Source organism: Camponotus vicinus, unplaced genomic scaffold (genome assembly GCF_025532165.1).
Source record: "Camponotus vicinus isolate PSW18456_S1 unplaced genomic scaffold, iyCamVici1.0 SCAF_9, whole genome shotgun sequence".
Classification (NCBI taxonomy): Eukaryota; Metazoa; Arthropoda; class Insecta; order Hymenoptera; family Formicidae; genus Camponotus; species Camponotus vicinus.
The window spans coordinates 1,948,860-1,976,729 of NW_028141981.1; the positions used below are offsets into that span (position 1 = coordinate 1,948,860).

The window sequence follows — 27,870 nt, forward strand, 5'->3', positions numbered from 1 at the left end:
ATGTATGCAAATTATTTACTGCAAACGCATCCCTCGTTATTTTTCGCTACTAGACGGCTACGCAATATCTTTTAACTCCCCAACGAAGTTTGCGGGAGAAAAAGTCGGCGATGCGCATCGTGGTTATGCCATACGATGGACGAGAACCGTACGCATCCGGCGTTATATATTCACGCCTTCGTGCGATTGCATTTCGTCGAAATTTTCCGTATACCTGTTTCCTCTTTCATTTTCTCTTTCTCTTCTTTCTCGCCCTGCAACTAGCAGCACAGAAACAACGAGTCGTATCCGACGTCTTTCGTATATTCCGTGACACGTAGGCGTGAAATTAATGCGTCTCGAAGGTCGAAAGTTTCATCGCGGAATAAGCAATAGTCGAATACGCGCCCGATCGAATATCCGCGTTTCATTAAGCATTCATAGCCTTTTAGTGTTTCCGAATTATCGTGGCGTCAATAATTCCCGTTCGCTTGCCGCAATATCGCGTTTGCATGCGTATATTGCGTTACGTGCTCGCACACCAGATCTAATTCAGAAACTAATGTGGGCCCAGCCGAATTCCAATCTGAGCCGATGGTGTTTTTAAATCGGTGCGCCGATAATATACCTTCCATTGTATTTCTAATTCGAAATTTTAATTAAAGAGTTATTGTACGCATTCTTTAAATAATCGAATGAACAAAGAATTACATGTAATTCCTTTGGAAAGGAGAGGCAAGATGAAAACGCTCTAAATGACGCGGATAAAAATTTCAGCAATCGCTGCCGAGTACATGAGAATTTAAGAGACACACGGATATTCATAAATTTCGACGGAGAATTAAGCAGCATTTTAAATCATGCATATAAGCTCATCGCTATCAGTGCACACGGCTACAAGGACGTGCGTGCCGCGTGTCGTATCGCTGTCCCACAAATTTCGTCCGTGTTTCATTTTCTCGCCCTTTTTGTCGTCCTATCCGCCTTTTTTCCACCACCAACTCTGTCGCTCTCGTTTCATTTCATTTCATTTCATTCTATTTCACCTCATCTCATTCTATATCGCGCGCGCGCGCGAACATCCAGCGTTACGACGTGCGAATACGCGCGGTAAGTGACGTTTTCTCGTTTTCATGTTTATTTTTTTTCTGTTTTTTTTTTTTTGGTATGATGCTTTTATTTGGCGGTTGCCGAGCGAGACGAGACGAGACGGGGGTAGGAAGGAGAAAACGAGGTGGGGAACGTTAGGTTTTATTCCTGTCGTAAACAATATTTTTATTGCCGCTTCATCTGGGGAAAAACGTGGGGTGCAAAAGTGCATTTCCGGGAAATGTTTGCCGTTTCTGTACACACCTGTACCGACCGAACCGCTCCGAAAACGTAACACGTTCCGACTGACGGCCCGATCCTCGCAAGATGAGGCAGACTTATAATTTATGCTTAATTTACATTTTTATGCACAAACTTTGTCGATTAAAAGAGAATGTATAAAATGAGTGATCATAATAATCTGGAATCTCGGATAATAAAAATCGAGCGAACGATAACAAAATTCGCTGCTGGCAACTTGATAATAAGTTGTCATTTTTTTTTAAGAGTTTATAATATAATCTTTAAGAAATGACGCAAAGAAATTATATATGTATATATACAAACTTTAAATGCAGTATAAAAGAATAAAAATGATTAAGAAAGAGTGATAAAAAAATTGAGTAAAATAATTATGATTCATTAACAAAAGCGCTATAATATGATAATGTCATAAAATAAAAGTTGCAAAATTCAATTAATCGTAGTAAATATATGTAATTCATATCGAAACACATGTTTAAAAAGTAATGTATAATAATGAAATTTGACTATATCACATATGTACATATTGAAAATATATATTACTACATATGTATATAACTTTATTTTTTATTCAATAGGAAATTTATCTTTTATTTTCAATTATTTTTTAAATGTTTCATGAAAGAAGAGTACTAGCCATTTGCACGATATTTCGAGATACATATTATTATGTTTATATTTCGCAACTTAGATTGAAACGTGTTACAGTGGAATAATTGCTACGGTTGATAATTTGCAACAGTCTCAATGTGAAAATTTAAACAGATACATTAAACGAACGGTGTGTTATCTATCCGATTCGCGCGCTAAGTACGAACTTCAATTCAGATTTAACTAATGGATAGAACAGTTTATGGACACATGCATGGATATACGAGAGTTAACGGTGGCGGCGATTCCACACACCGGGACTAAAGCGTCAATCTCGAGAAAGTTTCGAGTCGTTACGGCTTGAAATTTCGCTCACGTATTCGCTAACTTCGTCGGGCTATCGAGAATCGAATACAATCAAATTGCAACACGTACAGATGCATATACATACGTATGCATATGACGTAGCGTTCTATTGATATACGCGATTAGTTTGATATATTCAAATTGTCGCACAAGTTTCATTCAGTTTCGCGTTTATCTCTGTGTCTCGCGTGTCATCCCATCGTTCCTCTCCCTCCTTTTTCTCTATCCTTCTCTTTGTAGCGATAATTAATATCTCGCTGAAATGAGGAAAATCATAAATTATATGGTTTTAATTTTTGATCGAACATCCTCTGTCATACTTTGATAATTCGAATCATTTTGTATTCTTATTTATCTGATGTACAAAAACAAAAATAATAAAACTTGTCACGTTATATACATTAATATTCCATATATGCGATAATAACCATGCGCCAAATAACAGAGATTTACTCGTATTTTATGATGAGAGATAAGCTCGAAACTTTTATGTCACGTCAAAGCGATGTGTAAATATCGGTATTTTATTTTTGCCAACAACCATTATTTAGCGTTTAATAATACATTTTATAATGCATACTGATATTGGTGCACACTTTGAAGTTGAATCCATGCAATGGCGGATAAAATCTGCTCCGGGAATGATTGTAATTGTCCGTTACTCTTTGATTAAAGCGCCTCTGGCAAACTGCTATAAATGCCGTGCTAGCAGAGCTAGCATGAGTTTATTAACATGCTTCCCGCTTGTTGTATGCGTCGTCTAATGTCGAGACTGATGGCAAAATCGACGTTGATGCCGAGGCTGACCTCGATGTCGGTCCAAGTTGGTCACTTAGATATTCGATAACAGCGCATTACGTAACCATCTATCTAATTAAGCGCGAATATTCGATTTTTGTTATAATCTACAACAGCAATGTTTTATCGAGATTTTTGAAAGACGAGCCATATCATTTAATTAAGATATTTGCGGATCGCTTTATTAAATACGGCACGATAGTGCCTTCCATGAATTTTTTAAACATGACGGCATTACTCGTTTTCCCCGGTTCGGCCATAACGATAAAGCTTGAAAAAAATAAGCGTTAAAACTGGAATGTGGAGCCATGTGGCGACCATTAAGTCGAAGCTACGCCAGAAGAATTCGTTGAAGGCATGGCCAAACACCGCCGAACAGTGCTCGACAGCAATATTGAACAAGTTACGTGACGTATAATGCTAATTTATAGCAATATTACTACAATTTTTCAATCTTTCCAACAAAAGATCAATCATTCGTAATGTTCCTAACTAAAAGAAGAATTTTCGTTGTTTTAACTTCCGCATCAAGTTCGTTTCACTAGTGATTCATGACCGATTCTTTCTATTGGAAAGCACACGACTCACTCTCTTCCTCTCTCGTACTAGATGCTTGGGAATAGATCGGATGGGTAGAATGATGGAGAAAAAGCGCGTAATTAGGCGTCTACGGGGAAATGAATTCTTTCCGGTGAAACGATTAATTCGATCGAGCGCGAAGAGAAGGACGCAGTCATTTGTCGCGTGTGCGCGAAAGGACGAGCAAGTTTCTCTGTGCTTATGTACGCGAGTCTGTAACCGCCAATTTTTTTGCGAAAATTTAAATTATTTAAATTTAATTTATAAATTTATATTAAAGTTTTTATTAGATTAATTCGCGTCATATAAGTAAAATGTGAACTATTTGTATTGTATATATTTGTATTTTATTTAAAATATGAGATGAGAGTTTGTAGACATTTCGCATAAATATTACGTAAGAAGAACGTTCTTGCTCATAATTGTTCCGCAGTATTCGCAAATTTGAGATACTTATTCACTCTTCCTTTCAGGAAGCTTCCTGTAAAAATATTCCTGCATGGAATTTAATAAAGCGATATGATTTCTCGATATTTTCACGCTCTTCTTTTTTCCTTTCCGCACCCGCGCGTTTTTAAATCCCCGTATCTTACATCTTACGGACTCTTTCGAGTCCGGCCAGACGAATTGCAGAATTTTCGCAGTAGGACTCGAATCTCGACCTGTATTTATTCAGCAGGCAGCCTCGCGACCGCGTACGTTCGAAGATAAGATTCTTTTCTCCATCCAGTAGTCGCGCGCGAGTCGAAAGGAGATCGGGTAAATCCCAAGCTTGCGATCTTTTGTAAAATCTATCTTATCACAAGATGAGAGAGATAAAGATTCGCGCCCGGGGCACTTCGTTTGACGCATCGTACCGGAATAACAGCCGGAAGCGCGGCGCCGCTATCCGATAAATCATCTTTTTCAAGTGCTGCCCGTCTTTTGATCCTAGCGCGATACGTAATTTGCCCGGAATCGCGGGAAATAACGGTTCGTTATTCTACGCGCATCTTCTGCACGAACGTCCCTACAGTTGGCACAAGGTTAAACGTTGCGCCGACGGTTATACAGCGACTGGAAGAGCTCATTATCCGAGCAAATAGAGGAAGATAAGAGCGAGAGATAGAGAAATGAGAGATCTCCCATGCGCGTCTCTGTATCTTAATTTCCTACGCGCGATCAGCCGCCCGTGCGTGCGGTTTGTGATAAAACGCGAAAACGTATTAAAACCGATTCGTACATACGGTTGCTTTAGCGTTATAATGCCATATCCCCTATGAAAAGGGGGATCTAATCTCCGGCTGATTCCCTCTACTGTTGGACGTCGTTCGACGATGATTATTTTCGCTCGCGTTGCTTCCTACAGAAAAGGAGCCGCCATACCTTTCACGGTGTCGTGATTCGGAGCACCGCTATCGAATCAAGGGAGAGCGGTATCAGTTTGCCTCGACGTCCATGACGCTGGGATCTGGCCGGCCGTAAAAATAAATCCGAGACTCATAATCTGTTTGAGGGGATAGTGCTTTTCTCGTTCGACGGCGGAAGAAGAGCCGGGTCTACCGCGATGATATTGTAGGCAAAGAGTTTGCTCTCCGTTTTCAAAAGTTTCGCTGCATTCGTCGTTTCATCTCGGATTTTCCTTTCAGTTGATTTTCTTGAAAACGCTTGACGGCGAATGTTCGCTGAACGTTTAGAAAAATATATATAAAATATTATTTGATCTCTGAATAATATCACACTCTCTGCGTATAATTAAAATTATTGTCGTGATGTCGCGATCGATAATATAAAAATGTATATAATATAATAAAAAAAGGTATGCTCGCAGAAACGAGGTATCTCGTTGCATAACGGTAAAACTCGATGATATTTACACCGAAATGAGATTTTATTCCGAAATTGTCTACGTACTTTGCTCTCTCTGCTTGTGCTGTCGGGTCGCCTCAATTTGTATACGTACACGTGCGTAAACGAGCGCTGGTTACACTCTTTCTCTCGGCAGAATAGAAAGTTTTATACTGTTCCACGCGAAATGAAACGTTACATCGTCGCCATTTCTGCTCCGAGTTGTCAGTCTGCTCTTTTTTTTCTGCCACATTTTCCGGTCTCGTTCTTATCCTTATTTCTTCAGGCTTTGTAGTGTCTCTTTATATCTGTCACGTGATGCTCGTAAAAAAAAAGAAAAAAAAACCGGTTCATTTTCCTAATGCGACTGATAGCGGTGCCAAAAGGGACACTCAGGTCCGTCGATAGCGGGGAGAATGGACGAGAGCATCTCTATGTCTCTATGATAGATGATGGAAATGTTAACGAGATACCACGATGGACGTAGAGCAGAACTAATCGGAACAATATGTTGGCAGATTCATCAACATCAAGTGGTCTGTATATATAGTATATAAGTTAAAGAGATATAAATAAGTAATAAATGTATATGTATAAATTAGAAAAACATATAATTAATAACAAAATTTAATGCCAAGGAAAAATTATTAACTTTTTGCGAGATATTGAAGATGCGTCCTTTTAATTTTCAAATAATATTTTTATTTTTGAACTCACGAGATTCTCTAATTTCTAATATTCTAATAGTCTAATAGTAGTTCTAATTAGTTAGCTATTTTCAATTTCGATTTTGGGGGCTTTATGTCAGGAGGGTGCAACGCAGCATTAATACCTCAAATCGATATACATGGAATTGGGGCTTACATATATTCATTGAGAATTATAAGCTTCAGTGTTTTAAGTATAGAAGATTTTTATAATAAAAATTTCTGCTTTTTATTGTTTGGAAACAAAATCATTCTTTATTATTTTTGGATCTGAGCCAAGAGTTTGGTTATCAAAAGTTATTTTACTGTCTTTCATTTGTTCACTTTCTGTTCATGGACTATTGAAACCGCTTGTAATCTTTAATAACGTTTAATAATAAGTTATAACGTATCGTGTGTATAATAAATATTTAAATATAAAAGTCGAGAGGCTTTTTTGTATAAATCGCGATTGTATGTATCGCGATACATTAAAATAAGGTTACACGAGATACCGAGACTTGATATTATTTTGTCTCGAAATTCGAGACAAAAATCATTATATGCCAATTTACAAAATTTTATTCCATTTTATTCAATAAAAACATTTATATTATCAAATTTAAAATTTTAATACAATAAACAATATAAAGTTTCACACAATTATTTAACAATACAAAACTTTGCGTACGCAGTTCTCTGAATGTATATATGTGAATCGCGTTTGCATTTTGGCTATATACAATTGCTTTTTCGTATATAGATAACGAATATAAATATAAATAAATAAATATATATATTATGCTTTGGGTGAATTAAACAAACGATTAATAATTGCTATACAGATTATGTTAAATATTATTTTAAATTGTTCGGATTGGATAAAAATTGTTAATAAAATGGAGACATGACAATACGAGATGTTTGTTACAAAGGATCAGCCAAGACCAAGATAAAATTTAAGTTTTCGAAAAGTTTCGATATCAATACAATATTTTTATTATCTTGCCTTGAATTTTGCAACATATAGGTATAAACCCTCAGTTATTTTGGCTGAGTGCTTAACAACTGAAGCGTCGAGCTCTTCATCCCTAAATTGATACACCGGGGACCCTAAAGTCCGTCAGCCTATCGATTGACATGTCGTTGTACGCGTCGAAAAAAAAACAAAAAAACAGGTAAGCATGATTAATGCTCAAAGAGCAGCGGGATAACAATGAACCTTGTCATCGCGTAATAACCAACAAAAAATAGGCCAGCACGGGACAATGTCCCGTAATCATCATTTGCTTCTTCGCGGTTCGCCACATCGCGTATTCATCGCGCCGGAAACTTGGAGACAAGGACGGGCGATTATTTGATCTCCATTAACAAACATGTACGTCGACAATGTGATTCGTACACGTGTTACATACATTGCGCACGCACACGTTCCTGCAATGTACACGCGTGTACACCGTCGGCCGTGTGCCCGCCAGATGTCCGAGAGGCGGGATGCTGCGTCGCGGCGCTCTTCGTTCTCCCACGCAGTGCGGTCGCGACGCGGCGCGGGTGGGCAGGAGAAGAAGAGAGAGAGAGGAGGAACGCGCTGAATGTGGAGAACGGAACCGTTCAGTCGCAGCCACGAAGCAGCGCCGTGCGCGACGACGACGACGACGAGAACGACGACGACGTCGGACGTTCGCGCACGTTACATTTCTCCTCGTCGTCGGTCGTCTCGTCTCCGTTCATTCCGAAGGATTATCTAAATCGGATTGAAATTCAATTTCGATCGTCGTGCGAAATCTTAATCATCAAACACTGCGTGTGATTTTTTCGACATCTCCCGCGTCGTGGACGTAAAAGTGCGTGTGCTCCGAAACGGATGGTACTTATCGGGCACGCAACGTGGGTGGTGAACCGTGGTGTGGTGGTCTATAATTAACGGCGAAGAGCGCGTCTGGCAACGGAACGAGGTACCATCGCTGCAAGAAATTAAGTCTCGATGAAAATATCTCTTGATAAAATAGCAGCGAGACGCAGAGAGTGAAAAAGTGAAGGATGTGATCGACGAATTGCGGATTTATCGCCGGACGTGTTTCAACAAGCGCCGCGTTTCGATCGGTGAACTAGATCGATACGAAGTGATGAGACAGTCTAGAATATACATCGAGATCATTAAGGAACAACGTTAGCAAGTTTTAATGAATAATGAACTTCTTGAATCTTGTTGGCAGCATTACGGTGTCAAAATGGAGCAGATCGGTCGTGAAACTTCATGTAGCTGGTGATCGTCTGGAAGTATAACTTTCTTATTAGTTTCCATGCACATAAATACGTGGTAACTTGAGGGATCCTGCCCTCGTTTCATCGTCGTTCAATATCAATTTCCGAGGTGCAAAGCATATTACGGAACGGGAATTAACTGCGTGACTCATTCGAAGAAGTGATACTCTCGGTCACGTTTTACGAGCGGGATAATCTCGTAGAGGTCGAATTAACCACGACGAGTCGAAGGTTTTCACCAGCGGGAAACGACGACGCAGATCGGGGACGATGATTAAAGCATTCATGCTCGAAAAGAGAACGCGGATATGACCTGATCCACGATTAAGAGATCGATCGACCCTGATCGCTCTCCCTCTCCCCCTCTAGCGAGCATCAAGCGAGCCGCGACAAGACCATCAATACCCTAATAAATGTCACTTGCACGATCGATTGGTGCCTTTTGCCAGCCATGACATAAAGAGGGGGCGATTTAAAAGCGACAGAGACGACGGATCAACGTTGTCGAAAACGGCTGTCGGTGTTGGATCGGACGGAAGGACGCTCTTCGCGGATGAGAGTACGTAATCGAGATCCCCGGCGCCACTTTCGGAGACCTTGATAATTATCCACGAATGGAGGATGAACAGCGGTGCGTGAGGGAGAGAGGCGGACGCTTTTAAACCGATGAGATGACAGTGCTGTGCGTGCTGTGGGCTACTCTGTCCACCGTAGCCTCGTTTCTGGCGTGCGCCGGTTTTTACATGCCTTACTGGATTCAGGTAAGCGATGATTCTGCTCTTAATTATGTTATGTCACTTTACGAACAAAAAGTCAAAACTATCCTGCGAGAGTGTTCTTTAACTTTTTAGCGTCATGGAGTAATTTTTTGAAGATTGGAGCAAAGTTGGATAATCTCAAAGGAATTTAAGAAAGTTTCGAAGCAGCCGTAGATAATTAATGATAATGATAATTAATGAATTTTTCTCGCTTTTCTTTCTCCCGTCCTTAGATATTAAACTAGCACTATAAATATATATTCCCCTTATAATTAAATCAATATCTCTCTATTGCACCGTGTGGCGCTTCGATGTTTGATGGTCATTAACGTGCGATATTAATGGCGCGATAAAGCAGCCATGTCGATAAATACGAACACGATATACTATCGAATCAAATAACACGATAGAATAGCATTATTATCGGTTATAACCGGGTTAGCTTCCTCCCCCGCGACGATACACATATTGACGATTCCCGGCGCGCGATTTTCACACGACTAGCGAATAACAGCTACAAAATAACCGATAACTTTTTAGGCGATAACTGGCAACTTTGAAAATTATACTTATCGAGTGGAACTTTGCCGCAGCGACACTTCCTCGTTCCATCGTACAACTGTACGACGTCGTTTTCGCGTTCGTGCAACTTCGCCGAAGGATCATTCCGGATTTTGTACGATCATAGTTCGCGCATCTTCAGGACTTTTATTCGTGTAACGTACACGACAACGATTTATACGAACACGCGAGGAAAATCGTTTTTCCTCTCCGGGGAGTCGTCGAGGGGTTTTGTATCGACGATTTTGATGACTCCGACAATTTCTTCGGCACGATCGTAAAGCAATTTAAGGCATCGCGATAAAACCGAAGAAATTTGCATGCGCGGCCAGTAAAACATCGGTATCGAGATTCTCGTGAGCTTACGACGCGCCGCGAACGTTTCACGATTGCAATAAGACACGTTAAGTTTATTGAATAACGAACGATTCCATCTTGATGTTAAGGTCTAGTTTACGAGAAGATAGAGTTTATATATTTTTTTTTTACGTTATTTCGGTCCGCACACTTCGTACATTCGAGTATTCGACCGACGGTCCATTTATCACTCCGGGGATTCATTCATCGGGAAATCGAATGGCTAAAACTCGTAAACTCGAATTTCAACACTCGTCGAGGTCGAGTTTCGCGCAGAATGTTGAGAGCGACGCGCAACGGCTACTATACTCCACAATATCCATTAATTCTTGATTTCTGCCGCGTAATTAAGTGTAATCCGATTACACGTGTATCGATGTATTTTAATAAATTAGTTGAAGGCCGGAGATAGAACGTGTATTTCCATTAGAATACGGATTAACGGATTTTTGCTTTAAAGCGCTTCTGCACCTGAGCTTTAATGTTAAGACTGCAATGTTATTCGAGAGGATACGACATTATCTCGCGCGTACTATTTACTTTTCATTTTCACATCGTTTCGTTCGTGTGCGCGAGATGTAAAATGAGATACCGGCATCTGCGACAAAGAAGCGAGACACGAGAAAGCGTAGAAAAGAATGAGAAAAGAACAACTTGGAGGGAAAAATAAGAAAAGCAGAGAAGCTAGAGAAATAAGAGAAGGAGAACGGCAAAGAAAACGTGAGAAATCGAACAAGCTCGAGTCGTCTGACAAGATGGATCGCGGAGCGGCGATAGTAATCGGATTCTTCGTTTTAAACGGCAAACGAAACAACGAAAACTGAAACATTAATTCTACGGTATACGCGTCTTAATACGGAGCTTTTATTCCGTGTTGTGACTTAACCGGCGAAAAAAGTCGAGAAGCAGAGAAAAATTATGACGAAAGATATGTAAGAAATATCTTTCAGCGTTAAAACAAATATGAGGAAAGATTGAAACCTATTTACACATTTTTTATTAATGTAAAACTTGATTATGCAATGTCAATAAAGTATGAAATTGGGATTAAAAATGTACTTTGGTACAAAATATCTCGTAGATCTATAAGAAATATGATAAAGAAATATTCGAATCTATTTATACATTTTTTATTAATGTAAAAGATTGTGAGTGTTAATAAAGTATGAAACTGGGATTAAGAAATGTACTTTTGTACAAAGTATACCAATTATGATAGTTGTGACAATTATGATTACATGCCGGAACGATATAATTTATTTTGCAATATGTACAGTGTAATTCGGATAATAGAATGATTTTGAGATGTAATCGCGTAGCAAGCATTGTCAACAAGTGTAACAATGTTCTGGCCGTGATGCGAGGCAAAATTTCGGTCCTTGAAACTTACCGAGACGTTCGTTACGCGTACAAGATTCTCGAACGAGACAAGAACGCTTCGGGCACCGGCAACTTGGTCGAGAGAGAAGTTGATGGAACGAATACCGTTGGGTAGGATAACTTTGCACTTCGCGCGACTACTTGCCTTTACTTGATCCTGGTTTGCTCAATATTGTTGCAGATACAAAATACAGTTTACAAACGAAGTCTTATTCAGATGGAATTTCCAATGAAGGACCAAATTGTTCATATTCTCCGCATCGCATGATAAACGAAAAAGGCTCTTGAAAAGTAAAATTCTATCTATCAATTATATGATTATGGATCTCCGGCTTTCTTTATTTCATAAATCTATTTTGCCTCACCCAGGCGACTGATTTGTATAATTTTGTTACAAATTTTTTTTATAAGATGTAGGTGCGGAAAATGACAAAATTAATATTTCTGCACATTAATATATTTACACACAATTTTCTTTTTTCTAAAATCTTATATTATTGATTGTGAATATTCCATTTCTTTCTAAGAATTTATTTATACTGTTTAAAATTGATAATGTAATAGTTTGCATTATAGAGTCATTGAAAGAATTTATTTTTATAAGAGAAGTTTGCAAAAAAAATCTCTTTATCGAAAACGTTTAAAACCAATTATTTTCTTTATTTCATACAATTTTCATTGTTAATATTTATTATCTTTTCTAGATTTTATTAATTGTGTAAAAAATGCATACAAGTTTTTTTAACATTTTATAACATAAATCAAATATTTGTAAATAAATTTTTTATGTATTTTATATAAATATAATATGATCATTTTCAGAAGTTTGTTTAAATAGTAATTTATTTTTTATTTAATCTTTTTTTATTATTACATTGGAAAATCGAGTTCAATACAGAAAGAATAATAAAAAAATTGTAAAATGAAAAAAGAATAATAAAAAATGACTGATATGATTCTTTTGTAATGTTAGTTATTAAATATAACTTTTCGATATTTTACATTTATTTAGGATATGAAATATTGAAATATTTTACAAAAGAACTTGTTTGCAAAATCGTGCAATTTAACTCGGGGACTTTTATTACGGTTTGTTAATGAAAATAAATGCGAAAAGAACGAGCTCTCTGAAAGAAAACGGCATTTGATAAACGACAAGCGAGCTTATTACGACCTCCTTCCTCTTCCTCGTCCTTTTCCGATAGACGGTTGCGTTATATTTTTTCCGTATTAAGAGAAGCAATCAAAAGCATTCAAACAAGGCGGCGAGACATTTCCCGTTTCTTTGGCGCCGCTTGTAAAATTTGTTAGAAAGGGGAGAAAATTTTCTCAATATACACTGTACTGTAATACGGAGAGAGAGAGAGAGAGAGAGAGTTTCGCGTATAAAATACATAGAATACCTAAGTATTTTGCTCTAGATGTTAATGCACTTAATCGATGCAAGAATTTCTGTGTCAGAAATGAGCAATATTTAAATAACGTTATATACTATCTATTTAATATTTATTTACACTTTTCATTTATTATTATTATTTTTTATTTGATAATGTGCGATGCAAAAGATTGCGTTAAAAAAATATAAAATGAAGTTGCAAAATTTCTTGTAATATTTATGAGTTCCATTCAATTTTTTTTATTAATATTATATAATTTTAAGTACGCCTCTTCTAAATCTTACCAAGTCCATAGTTAGCTAATTCTTTCTATTTTATAAAATCTTATTATAAAATCTTACGCTAAAACGCAGTAACATAATTGCCGTTTTTGCGATCTTGTATATTTTAGGGACGACTACTGGGAAAGGCGGATGCGTACTTCAGTTCCTTTCGACGTTGCAACTATCCGCGAATTAGGGCCCCTAACACCACGCCCGAGATAGTTTACGAATGCGCGAGATATTCCAGGTATGTATTTTTACATTAATATATTCTCATATCTCTTAAAGCACTATAAATATAGATTCCTTTTCATCTGCGATTCCTAGGTGTGAAAAGAGCAAAGCTTGCGCGTCAAGTGTCTTTTATTGTTAGATTATGCGAGACGTGAAAGATCTACTGCAAATTGTTCGTTCATTCTTTCAAATTATTAATTGAATATGAATTTAATTATTTCATGAGGTTATAATTTAAAAAAAACGATAATTACATTCATAAAATGCGCATAAAATGTATAAATTTTTATACGTGTAATTAAAGTTATATCAAGTTGTATAAGCGATACGGAATAAAGTTTAGAAAAAATTAAAAGATATGTAAAAGAATATGAAAAAAATAAATCAAATATATTTCAAAATAATATTAAATCGATAAGACATATATAAGTACTAGTAAAACATATATTTCTGCATTAATAAATAATTATTATAATATAGTCCAATTGAGAACATAATTCAGAAATGGGATTTTATTGCGAATTATTATATAAGGCACCTTAATTATACAATTTTTTCTATGCGTGATAAAGAGAGTAATTTTATACATACTCGCGTTTTAGGCACGAGGATGAATATTTAAAATTCGACAACGGGTTAATTTGAGTTCGAGAAGTGAATCCGAATAATTTCAACCGAGCTCAAGTGACTTGTATAATTCGCGTCGCGCGACCAGAATAATTCCGCGCTAGTACTCGTTCGGGAAACGGAGCGTAAAAACTTTCTTTATGAACGATCGTAAAAATCGTGGTTGACTCGCAGCATTAAAACTATACAGAACACCATTATTAACAAAGAAAATTATAAAAAGTAGAAAGGGAAATGGCGCGATTCTTTCTTATTTGTATGTGAAATTACATAAAATGTGAAATTACAAGAAATTACATGAAATATTATAAATTCAGTCAAAATAATGACTCTTTGATTGCTTTACTCAAATAAAAGAGACTCTCTCAGTTGTTAATACAGGGATTAATTCGAGATCCATTTATTTTAACTTTTGAATGCGTACGAATAATTGAATTAAATGTTAGTTATTTGATCATCTATGCATATTTTCAACAGCTATATCTCTTTCCTCTAAAAGAAATAATAAACTATGATATTCTAAATTACATTTTAACAAAAAATATATGCAGGTTACATGTAACCTGCATTTAGTATACATTAAAACAGATTTTCCTAATATTAATAGTAATTATAGCGGTATTAATATTAATACAGTAAATTAATCAGAGAATATACAGAGGTTGGATTGTGTTCTATTCCTGTTATGGCACCGATAATGATAATAACGGGAATAACAATTATCGCAGTAACGGTGTGTAAGCGCGCGAGATTAATAGAATTGGATTGCGCTTTGGGAATGCGATGTATTAAGGTATCCATGAGTCATGTGTTTTTCGAGTACCGTTCCATCCGATCGCGGCAGTTAAACGATGCATACCAAATCCCCGCATTCGCTTCGTAGGATTAACGAAAGCGTTAAAAACAAGAATTGGACTATTCCGCGCATTCGTATTATCGCCCGTTATCGACTAGCGCCCGTTTACAGAAGAGGATTTGGATAGACGCGGTCGAAAATACGCGTCATATTTTACGCGGCAAAAGTGATGCAACGACCCGTGATAAATTATAGAAGTTTCGTCCTATTTTTTTTTATCGATCCAACGCTGTGCATTCGGCTGACAATTTGCACCGTACGTGATCGTGAGAATAATTTATGTCGAGTTTGATTTAACTTGAATCGATAATAACTTCCCTTCGGTTAATCATTTTTCACAAACACTTGAGAGAATTGAAATTTTCATATTATATGAATTATAATAGACAACACGTGATAGTCGGTTCAGCAATATATATTGATGACGTTGGCAACGGAGAATTGTATGGAAATTGTTCCGACAACCTACTTTATGACAGCACGTGTACAATGATGGAAAGCATAGAAAATAAAGTTAACGCGTGTACTAGTATTGCATATTTTTCAAAACACTCGTCAATGGACAAACAGAAACTTTATCTGTTTTTTTTTTAAATATACTTTGTTTTAAAATTATTTTTAAAGAGAATGTAATAAAAATGTTTTGCGACGTTAATATAATATTTAAATCTTTCAAAAAATTATAAAATAAGCTAAGGATTAAAATTATGACATACATTGCTTTGTTTCCGTACATTTCTATCTATGAAAGGTATTGTTATAAAACATATTCCTCTCATCGAGAATACGATACAGGGAGGCAAGCGCTAACAATGAGTCACCCGCAAATTTAATTCCAGGTATATTTTTTGCACACGAGATCTCACTAGTGCGCTGTGGAAAAGCGATAAAAATGTATATCTCGCGTATGCAATCGCTGATTTAATTTTCGCAAATTCGTATGTAGGTCGACTTCGTCGGTGTCAGTACCATCTCTGGCGAAGCTCCTCATTCTTCTTTCTTTTTCACCGCGATGACGATGTACTCCATCCGAGCAAAGTTTTACTTACTCTGCCAGATTTGATTCAATAGAGAGTCAATTGAATATAGCGAGACGCGCGGTATGTATTCTAGCAATACGTAATTTTGTGTTCAATTCTCCGGGAAAATGTCGGTAAGCTTTCCAGAATGTCTATCCTTAATTTTGATAATAAATCTCCTTTGAAGAATTTGATATCGTTTCTCCTTTTTTTGATATGAAGAAATATGTTTTTCAATGCAATTTATATGTGTCAATAGTATCGCAATCTAGATACGTTGAAATTATATTTGTTATAAATATCATCAAATTATTATCAAATAAAATCCGCTTCTATGACTTCTCTCTTCTCATACCAATATAATAGGTATAAGTGCTAATGCAACTTTGGTCTCTGCCGGAATTGATTCGATAATTTCATCAGTTTCTGTGATAGACTCGTTATCTCTCGACATGGAATTACGATAACTCGAAAATTTATGCAATTGTTTTATTATAAATTTTACGGAAAAAATAATTTGTAAAAACAAATTGTAAAAAGATAACACTCATATTATTACATTGTTAGATATTATCTATTATTCTATTACTTAACAAGATTGAAATACATGAAATAATTAGAACAATTCAATATTACTGACACAAAGCATCAAAATCAAATTAGCTATTTAAAATCATGTTTATAATTAATTAACATAGTTAATATAACAGAAATTATCAAGAAAATCTTACGAGAGTAATAGGTAGAATATTTATAGCTATATAGACAGAGCGTTGGGGCTACGATTAATATTCCATTTTTTCGAAACAAAAGAGCGAACGATACGATATTTTACGTCAGAATGCGCGCTGCGAAAAAAATATTGCATTTGGTCAGTTTAACGGGTCAAAACTTTGGGAAGCTAAAAACAGATAATACGATATTTTACGCCACGATATCTCCCGCGAAAAATATTTGCGTAGAACGAAAAATATACTGCATATTTATGTGCATTTTTTCGATATTAACAATCTCTCTAATTTTTTAGTTGGAATATTCAATTTTTATTTTTCGAATTACTATAATAATAACATAAGTTAAAGTTTACATTATTGCATTCTACGCAGTTGCTATGTAATACTGATTGTTTGTTGTAACAATAAATCTCGTTGTAGCAAAATATTTTCTATATTTAAAAAATTTGAGTCGAGCTTCTAATAGAAAAATTTAAATTGGAAAATCGCTTTAATATTCCAATTTATAAAATAATGCAATTAATTATTAATCATCGCATTTATTCAAAATTACAAAGTAATAATATAATTTAGCTAAACTTTGTTTAATTTCGCCATGAAAATTTTAACTCATTACATACATCAAAATACAATATAATTTCACGTTTGAGTAAGTTCTCGTAATATTATTACATCGGGATGTAATTAGAATAAAATATATTTGCTTTTTCGTTTTGCTTGAAACATTGGCTCGATAAATCCGCGCTAATTTTGTCATATAAGCCGTATACGTTGTTATATTAATTAATGTAGAACAACTATGAGTACGTAAATAATATAATGAATAAAGCTTATTCCAGCTTACGATAAATACGTCGATTAGAGCTTTATTCGAATTGTTCCATTATATTAATAAAACATTTTCATGCAAAAGCTTGTCCAATTTGACGTTTTCTCTTTTTCCTTTTAATTATAATTTAATATTACGCGGAAATATATTTTAGATGCAAAAAATACTTACAAATCTTACAATTTTCTCGGTTAATAAAACTAGATAATTTTCGAAATAAATAAAATGTAAATATTTAACAAACGGCTAGTGATTTCAGAAATTTATTATCGTGATTGATGTTACATTACAGCTTTTGGGATATACCGAGTGCCTGGTGGCAGGCGAGTACAGTCATGATGGGAATCGGCGTCGCGATCGCAGTGATTGGTGCTTTGACGCTTTTTGCAGCGGCCTCATCATTCCTCCCACACATTCTAAAAACGCCGAAACACACAAGAGTTCTTGGTTCCTTGCAATTGCTCGCTGGTGAGTGTCACATACGCGCCTTGTAATTCAATTGAATAATTTCATTCGAAATTAATTTCATTTATTACGTGATATAATGAGCCGTTAACAACGTATCATGATCATATTATGCGAAAAAGGAAAATATATATTATTGAATTGTATAAAATGTAGAATTTTTAAATTCCTTTTATATCTCGAATATAAAAGAAAAGATAATGCACCTTTAAAAATAACAGTTCGTCTGGTGACATCAAATTGATGCGAGGTGAAGGTAATGGACCGGCGAGAAATTCACATCTCGCGACAAAATAATGAACTGTCCCTGAATAAAATAGATATCATGGTAACGTCATCCTTCTTCCAGCGCATTGACGTATTCCATTTACGCGCTTCAAGTTAGTTCGTTGTTCTCGATTTGCTTCTACCTGCGTTCGAGGGTCGCTTTCGAAAAATGACAGAATCGCCCGCAGGCTCTGTACGACATGATCGATGCGGGATGACGTTGGGGATCTCGTAATACTGATTTCTCGAGAGAAAAACGTATGACATAACGTTGAAGTCGCAAAATTCGCTATTATTTCTTCCTTTTAAAATATTTCTATCTTGCAAGTAAGTGTGTGACACGCAATTTTGCAATTTGAACATGTGTGTGTTTATCATTTTTATATAATTAATACATAATACTGTCGACAGAAAACTGCAAAGAGTATTTTAACGGAAAAATGGATAAATAGAACCTATAAATACGCTCCTCGTTTAAAGTAGATTATAAATTCTCCGTCGTATAATTTATAATTCATTGACTATTTTTATCTCTTTGTTACAGCAGCGATGATATGCGGCGGTCTGATCATGTATCCGATCGGCTGGGATAATCGGGAGGTACGCGAATCCTGCGGGAAGGGGGCCAATGTTTACAATCTTGGTGAGTACTCTTCGCCCGTATTCGGTACTCGTATTCCGCGTAGCGATACGAACGATACGGTGAGCGTAGAATGGCAGTCCGGAACTTAATTCCGGCGGAATGCGGCGCGAGTTATCGATCTAATTCGATAACTAATTAACGCTCGAGGAACTCGTGCGCGAACGGAAGGAGGGGCAGGAGTTGCGCTTTAGTTGCTCGTTTCCTAGTTTAACGACGTCTTCAAGGAGAAATTGCCGTTTCGATGTGGCGCAGCAGAAATCCGCGGACGTGTGTCTGTACGTGATTACTCTTAAGACGTTACACTACGACGACGACGACGACAACGACAACGGACTGGTATCGGTGGTGGAAGTTTCCGCATTTTCGCAGGCGAATTCCCGGAACGTTTTACGGAGCACTCAACGACCTACAGCCATTCCGAGACTTTACGTAAACCGGTCGAGACTTATGGCTCTTGTAACTTTGCGGGGGCGCGCAATCCACGTCACGCCGGTCTCGAGCGTAATTCCTCTGATTTTCCCGTAATTTTCCAGCTTGCCCGTAACGATCTGATTCGACATAGACGATCCGGTGGTGATTTGCCTTTCAATACCCGGGGGATTGTTATTGATTTGCCGTGGATTTGCCGGCGTGACTGCGAATGCGTACGTTGTTGTATTCCGCAGGATCATCCCTGATACTAAATTTGCATCCGATAGATTTGCCACGCGATATAACTAGGGGAAATATTTGTTTATATTCAGGCGTGCGCTGCCTTGTATAAGAGAGAAAATTCTCGTATCAAAAAATTTTTAATTTTTCTCTTGTGATTCAAAAATTTTATCGACGCTTCGATATTTTACAAATAGAATTGCAGAAAGCTGATTATATATTTGAAAAAAAAAAACTATCGATGCGAAATTAATTCCGAAAAAATTCCGGGACATTTAACGTGAGCGTGTTCATTTTTTTATCGACAAGATTTTGTAGAGTTGTCTGATCGAGAGAATGTAGTCCATATGCTCTGTATATTCGACGCGAAGGTGACAAGCGTCCCCAGGTGAATACTATGGGAATAGACCGATGGTGAGTCAGACCAAACGTCAAAGCGATGACGGGATGTATATATTTCGATAGCACGTTCCGTCTGTTAAACGATATCTCCTGTGAGTTAAATTGGATTTATTTGTAAACTTTAATAGAAATACAAAGGTTCTCATAGTTCAAATTATTCAAAGCTAACTGACTTGACGAGAATTATATATTTCCAGGCATTACATTCGTAATTAACATCTCTATTATTTTAATGCTGAATTGAAAATATCGATATTAATTTGCGCCAACGTTGATATTATTATTTTGTTTAAATCAAATAATATTTTTCTTTTCTTATCGCTATCGCGAAATCATTTATTTATAAAGTGAAAAAGAAAATAATATTAAGTGATAAAAAATAATATTAAAAAAAATAATATTAAAAAAAATATTATTAAGAAAAAATTAGCAATTAAAATATATCGTAATAATATCTCTTTTCTCAACTGTATATTTTATTAATTATTAAAAAGAAATAATTCTTCTTCTAATTGTAACTTTGAAAAAACGAAGAAATAACTTTGACAGTTTACTTTTGCCATTCGGAGCAACACCTATTTCGTGGGGTAAAATCCGTTTATGTCGGCTTATTAATTTACTCCGCGAGCCACTAATTAAGCCATTACGGCGATCAGATTCACCCTCTCGGCACGACGATTAGGCCGCTGAGCTATTCGCCGGGAATTCCCGGGGGTGATGACGCCGCAGAATACTCGCCGAGTCGATGACAGACGGATGCCATCTGTTTCAGGAAAGTGCTCGGTGTCCTGGTCGAGCTACTTGCTGGTCGGCTCAGTGGCGTTGCTGATGCTGTGCTTCGGCCTGAGCTTCTGCGCGGCGCGGCACAAGCCCACGAATTCGCACACGGATCCCCTGCGCATTTGACAATCGAGATACTCGCAGTCGATTCACGCCTACGCCTCGCCGAAGACGACCACCACGCTCTCCATCGTCACGGTTTGTTGATCATCGCGCCTGTTGCGTGCATACGCCGTGCGTAAGTATGCGACCCTCCGTCGCCCATCCGGGTCGAGGCGCGAAACGAGATGCACATATGTCATCCCGCGCATATATAAACACGTCGCACGTTTACGCGGGATGTTTTTGTTTGTGTCGCGGCGTACTAGCGTGACGACTGCGAGTTGCGTGCGAGCTCGCATCTCATACATATTTTACGTACGTGTATTTTTCGATTCGAGGCGAGAATGCAAATTTTTGCGATTTCACGTAGATTTAGTGCATGGTTTAACGCAAACGCGCCATATGCGTGACTAACCCCTTCCCATTGACACGTCTCACGCTACGGTCGGCGCGAACGCTATAAATGAGCGTCGCGCTCGTAACATAATTCATCGATAAACGAAACGATTGATTATTGAACGATTAAGTGGGTAGGTACGAGTTGACAATTTGAAAAAATTAATTTCCCCCTCTCTGTGCACTTTGAATATATCATACATCTGTCGAACACGAGAAAAGTATACGATCCACAGTGATAAATAATTTTACAAGCGAGGGAAAAACGGTCTCTGCTCAATTGTAAGAAAGTTCTCTTTTGTACAAAGAGTTTGTAAAAAAATTTCTGCCATTTTGATAATTTCTTTTTTAATATTATTGGATAATTTTACGCAATAAAAATATAAGAACTGTATTCGAAGTCTGGTTCTCGAAAGATTGATTAAATTTTTGACAGGTTAACGCATATCTACCCTCTCGAGGCAAATTCTGTGCCTCTGTATATAGCATACGCGACCTGTATATGTACGTATGTATATATTTAAAGTGAATCTTATAGTCTTGTTTCGCGGCGCAGACTGTTCGAGAACTGCTACGGTATTTCCAATTTGGTGCCGTAGTAAGCCCCGGGTGGAAGCGACAAAGCAATTGGCAATTCGCCTTTCAGCACTTTCAATTCGCTTGCCGGGCGTATACACGGTGGCGCGAAAGGATTCGGACCGGGAGAAATACGAACACATACATACACATCTTTTTCGCGACGGGACTTTGCATTCAGATGCGTCGATAACGATCACGGTATCCAGGTGGACTCACCGCACCCTCCTTTCGAAGACGGGAAATCGCTATGTATATCCCACGGTCCCGAAGAAGCCCTTCGGATATATCGATCGCATAGACGTGGAGAACGTTTCGACTCTCCAGAGATTTTGTACGTTTCTCTTATTTATCCTCGTCTCGGATTCCTTCCTCAAGATGCTATTTTTTTCGTGAAAATAACGATATTGGCGAAACGATGATTGTCAGTGTGCGTTTAAGTGTTTTCTCTTAAAATTTATTAATTTTCTAAATGTAAGATCCCAGACTTTTTCGGATAATACATGTCATATTTATTTTTCGCGTAAAATATCGCTTTACCTGATCATTTTATAGGATAACAGAAAAGTGTTGCGTTTTATATGTAGGAAATTCTTACGTGGAGCTACTCTATCAAACAAGTAATTGTTCTCCATATTGAATCGCGCACGCAAGAGAGAATGTTGAGAAAATTGGGTTTAAGCCAGACGCGGAAAATTTAGCGGCTAGCGAAATCCGCGTAATTAAAAGATAAAGGGATCAGGAAGGGTCGAAGTTCTGGGTTTCTATAGCTGCGGGTAGTAGTTTATTTGTATCGCGGCTCCTATCTAAACTATCCGCAGATCTTCTTGACTTCGTTTTTTTTTCAAACGAAAGAATCGAAAGATTGAATCGACCGGTTAAGAAAAGTATTTTCTCGTTCTACGTTTCATCTGCCTCCTCGTTTGGACTTTTATCTGTACTTTAATTACAAATCGTAATATTTATAAATATCACAAATAATGTGATCTTTATGAGAGAGATACATTTCATCAGAGTTACATTTTGTTCATCAGAGTTACATTTTGTTTTTTCGCTGTTTTAAAAAATCCAGAAATAATCAGTGCTTCCGGGATTTTTTTGAGGAAAAAAGGATTGTGCAATTCGGTCGCGGAGTCTCGCATTCACGAATATTGAATCATCCTATACGACTCTCAGGTAAAAAATAGTCTGCGGTATTTGTGCGCGATGTAAAAATGTAATATTCGGGATGCATGTATGTGACCAAGGTATATAGGTGTAGCCTCAGTGAAATTCACAATTGTGGACGCGGTTGAATTTCACGTGTTGACGGAATGGCGCGTACAAACGATGGGCGCACGTTATTCGGTGAAGGCACCGCTATTGGCCGGATAAAAATCCAAGCTGAACAAACAGATCGGAGCACGCATGGGATCTCCATGCACCGCTTACTTCTTGCATCGGGGATTAATCGCGGCTTTTTTTCTGCTGCACGCGCACGCACACATGCGTGCACGCGTATTGTTGCGCGCGAAATAACATACTCGTCGTGGTTATGTATCTGATAAAAATTGTTTCGCCGTGAATAAAAGAATCCGCGTTGATGTGGTTACTGATTCTGGTACACGCTCTCGTTCTCTCTCTCTTTCTCTTTCTTTCTCTTTCTCTCTCTCTCCATCAATATGCATTCGACATATGCGGACCATGGAGATTGTGACAAATTCGAAAAATATCTCTACTATCCATTATTGACAAAACAAAGTCATATTGTATCTGACAATGGCTTTCCCGAGGGTGGCCTAGAACGCAACTGGCAAAGATGTCATAAAACTGCTGAAAGCTTTTTGGATTACGTGCTTTGTGAGTTCAATCTGGATAGAACAAAATGCGTAAATACTGATAAACGTGTTATAGATCGAGAATGTCACTTTTAAAAAAGATGGAAAGTTGAAGTTTAAATTATATATGATATCAAATATTATATCGAATAAGATCGACAGTATTATATAAGCTATAATATAGCTGACAATCGATATTATTAGTTCCATTTAAATTTTCCTCTCTCACATCTGTCAGCGCGCGTCATATCCTTATTTTCCAACAGACTTTTAGTGACTTCGCATCTCAAGTCTCTAACTCGATTCGTTCGTTAAGTCGTGATTCGCTGACAGAAAAGAGGTGGAACTACTGCATCGTGTTTCTCTGCGAGCTATAACTTTAGGCTTCGTCGACGTACCGTCCCCCGAGCGAAACTTAGCAAAAAGTAAGGGAAAGAGAGAGAGAAAAAAATGGGAAGGAAACGAGCTGCTGGTTCGGGATCTATCGATCGATTCGGGTCGGTTTGTTCGCTCGTAGAGCGGATGTACCGTCTCCCTTGAGAAACTTTCGCGGTAAAACCTCTCCCGGTCGCATGCGCATCCTCCAGCATCCCGTCTCTCATTCGTCCCGTTTCCTCTTTCTCTCTTTCTTTTTTTCTCTTGCCTTCCGCTCTCCTCCTCCATTCTCGTATCACGCCGGTCCCTTTCCATTTTTCGTTACGCGCTTCCACACGCCGCTGCCCGATTCCACTTTGCCTCTTATCGACTTCCGCCTTCCTTCCTAACCTAAGGACTCGCCCGGCCATTTCTCTCTGCGACCACTGCCGGCCGATGCGGAAGGTGGGGAAAAGAGATAGCCGGAAAAGCGAGTTCGTTCTCGTGACTAATTGAGCTATCGGTTTACCTGCGAGAGAAAGAAAGAGGGGAGATGGAGAGAAATACGATAGCCTGAGCGAGAAGGAACGGTTCGGGAGCAGAACGAGGAATGTTTCAGCCAACCCATCGTTCCCTTTTCTCCGTCCTCGTGTTTTCGCTCGCTCGACTCACGAGCACTTATCGCGTGACTGGGCAGAGCAAGTGGCGGCCATTTCACTGTCTCCATAAACGTACCGTTTTGTAACCGGTTACCTTGCCTAGTTGTCCTTAGAGAGGCCATAAGGGTCGCGAGCGAATTCCTGTGTCGGTTTATTCTCTCGCCGCACCTCCGTTTAATCTTAATTTCGCTGAAGCCGTTTCCACCTACCGTAATTCGGTCTCTCGGCAACGAAAAGTGAGAACAACGATAAACTACATCTTACTTAAAAACGTCTGCGAGAATTGTCCAATACATTTATATTCATTTTTGCCATCGCAAAAATATGAACAATAACCAGATCCAAGAGTTTCATCGCATTCGCATTTTTCTCACGAGCGGTGACAGATGACGTGAAAATAGATAACGCGATTACACGTCCGTACGATGGTATATCAAGAAATGTCAATTTCGAAGAAGAAACTTCTTACAACTCTTAAACGATTTCGATACCTCCACTGTTTACAAAGTTTCGTTATGTGAGTCTCGTGGCCGCAAAACAATTTATAGCGATTGATTGTGCAATCAAACAATCTCCCCTTTGTCGTGCTATTTATTAAGTATTTTTAAAGTCTATTAATTCCGCAATTATTAATCTAAATTGCTACTGCAATTATTTATCGCTATTTACGTAATATGTGGTTTACTTATTTCAATGATTTGATCCTAATTTATTATTCTTGCACACAAAATTCAACTACAATTTTCTATGATTCTTGATTTTCTTGTATTCTTTTTTCTACATTTTCTTAATTTCTTCCTGGTTATGGTGTTCAAAAACAAATTTTTTTAAATTTTGCGCTGATATAAAATTCAGCTCTTTTTCCCAGTATTCTTGATAATTTTAGTTAATTGCATTTTAATTCCCATTCTTGAATTATGCTATTATTGATCCAATAGAAAGATTACAAATTGAATTGTTTGGATGCAAGATCGCGCAAAAGAGCTATGCTAATTCATCTTTCATGCGAAGCGATGTGCCCTTTGATTAGCTCCTGCCTGTGATCGAACAGCGTAAAGCTTTCTCGCTAATTTGACACTTTCGATGCGGGATCCAATAATGAAGGATATTGGTTGACGGTGTTTCCCGAGCGTCTGAGCGATGGCTGAGTGATTGTGATTAATCCGAATTGCTAGCAACTCCGTAAGACGATTATCATTGTCGGCAATAAGGATTCGATCGATCGGTTATCATCTATCGTATCCTTAATTGTTTGTTTATCCTTCTCGCAGCATCCTTGGGGGCAATTGTTAGTTAGTGTTATTATGGCTACATGATTTTTGAATTTTTGACAGATTGAAAGTATGAAAGATATATTAAATGTTAAGAGGACTTTTACATAAAAGAGGAGAAAATGTGTTCGAGAACAAAGATAAGATTTCTTAAAGTTAGACTTTTCTATTTCCTCTTTCGTCTAAATTTGCCGAGCCATGATCGATATATCCGAGCGTATATGAAATCGACGAGGCAAATTATGACAGCCGTAATCTATCGTGCTTCCCAAATGTCGTTATATGTACATTTTTCATCTTTGACCATATTATCAGAATCAGTGTACCGAATATTAACTATATTAACGTATTGTCATCTAGTGCGATTTATATTGGAGGAATTAAGGACCACGCTAATTCGATCGGTACATTGTAAGTGCGTGTGTAAATATGAATTCTTGAAGAGAAAATGAGAGACCATTGCTGTTACATCTATCGTTTTGTAAAAAAAAGATTGTGCGTTAGTAAATAAGCATCATAGTTTTATCAAATTATTTTATGACATTCGCGGAGAAGCACGTTGCACAAAATTGTATTCGATTTGATATCCTTGCATACCCGATTTAATCTTTAGAGTTTTATAGCTAAAACTTAAATATAATTAGATAGGCAATAAATTTTTCATTAAAATAATGATTCGTGTTCATTTTAAATTCAATATTATTAAATGTATAGTTTTTGTTTATTTCATAAGTGTTAATTTCTCTTAATTATGCAAATTTCCATTGTTTTGTATAACGTGTTTCACACGTGGAATTTCGTCATATAGTATCCTCATAATCAATATGTTTCAGCGACACAGATAATTGTTTCCAAAGGTAATTCGTTAATGTATATTAAACGCGCACGTGATTAGATGCTGGAACATAGTAACAATATTTCGCTGATAGCAGTATTTTAAGCAGATATGCTGAAGAAGGGTTTTCGAACTAACGATATTTGCTTTTGAAAAATGTAAATTTTCTGATATGATGCATATTAAGATCTAACAAAACCCACGAGACATTCAGAGTTGCCTCCAACTTTTTCCAACTTTTTCCTTTAGAATGAAAAGAATGGAAATTTATTCGTTAAAGTTTCAAGAAGTTAGACGAAGAGAAAGGACAGAAGTAGCATGAAAAAAAATGTTGAGATTTGTTGGACCTTGGTGTGCATCCGCAATGTTAATTTCGGCTAAGATTGTTATACAATTTTTTGTAATATGTACATAACGTCAAACGCGTTTATGCAATATTATTTATAATTTATAATTTGTTCGGGAAAATACATTAATCAGATATCATCGATTGCACTCGTACAGAAGATCGAGTGTATATAAAATATTTGGAGACCCGCATGATCCGCCTGTATAAAATGCAAAGGAGCGTGACGAGCGTGTTTAGTTAGAGCTCGTGTAAATAACAGCGCGCATATGCATTTAACGTGAAGGTAAATAAATGCTGTTCGATGTGCAATCCGACACACAATTAATTGGGATCATCTGTTTTTATTTTCACACACCACTGATTGCAAAAATCAATGATATGTGCTATACAACATGTCGATATAGGGCACATTATTAGAATTAGTCTTTCTTTCGTACCGTCATCCACGACTATTTCCTTGTAAACGACGATTGTGTACATACTATTATATGTATTCATCCGATGTAAATTTTTTGTTAGGTATTAATATATTTTATAATAAAAAGGAAATATATATATATAAAAAATGACGAATTATTGTATCAATTATTCTGCCAATTCTTCCTCCCCAATTAATATATGTATTATATATGTGTTCGATAGAAATAAATCAATTTAAAAATTATTTTCTCTTGACATTTTTTATTATAACTTAATTAAAAATTAATCCTTTTAATTTCAAGTGTGTTTGCATTATAATTTTGTGTATTTGAATACTTTAATATATTGAATATTTTTCATTTTGCACGTACACACATGTATTCATGAGTAATCGTTCAATCATCGTGTTATAACGACCTAATTG

General features: G+C 37.1%; 2 protein-coding genes across 4 annotated transcripts in view; one reads left to right on the forward strand and one right to left on the reverse strand.

Annotated features, from left to right (window-relative positions):
* The window catches only part of LOC145977422 (band 7 protein AGAP004871), a 171,427-nt gene that overhangs the window by 22,753 nt on the left and 120,804 nt on the right, over positions 1 to 27,870 (reverse strand). The gene's annotated exons all lie outside the window — the stretch shown is intronic.
* Positions 7,750 to 27,595, forward strand: LOC145977416 (LHFPL tetraspan subfamily member 6 protein). 2 transcript variants are annotated; one of them, XM_083109385.1, is made up of 5 exons: positions 7,750 to 9,205; positions 13,289 to 13,407; positions 17,752 to 17,927; positions 18,739 to 18,834; positions 20,660 to 27,595. In XM_083109385.1, exons 1-5 carry the CDS (start codon positions 9,116 to 9,118, stop codon positions 20,791 to 20,793), a joined length of 615 nt encoding a protein of 204 aa, XP_082965511.1. In that variant the 5' UTR covers positions 7,750 to 9,115; the 3' UTR covers positions 20,794 to 27,595. The 2 variants fall into 2 exon arrangements, with proteins under 2 accessions (XP_082965511.1, XP_082965510.1); XM_083109384.1 differs by having other exon boundaries at positions 7,754 to 9,205; positions 18,736 to 18,834.

Excerpts from the sequence above, each read along its gene's own strand:
- LOC145977416 (XM_083109384.1), top strand. The coding sequence starts at position 9,116 with ATGACAGTGCTGTGCGTGCTGTGGGCTACTCTGTCCACCGTAGCCTCG. Across the intron at positions 13,408-17,751 it reads GAATGCGCGAGATATTCCAG|CTTTTGGGATATACCGAGTG; the intron begins GTATGTATTTTT and ends GTTACATTACAG. Across the intron at positions 18,835-20,659 it reads GGCCAATGTTTACAATCTTG|GAAAGTGCTCGGTGTCCTGG; the intron begins GTGAGTACTCTT and ends CATCTGTTTCAG.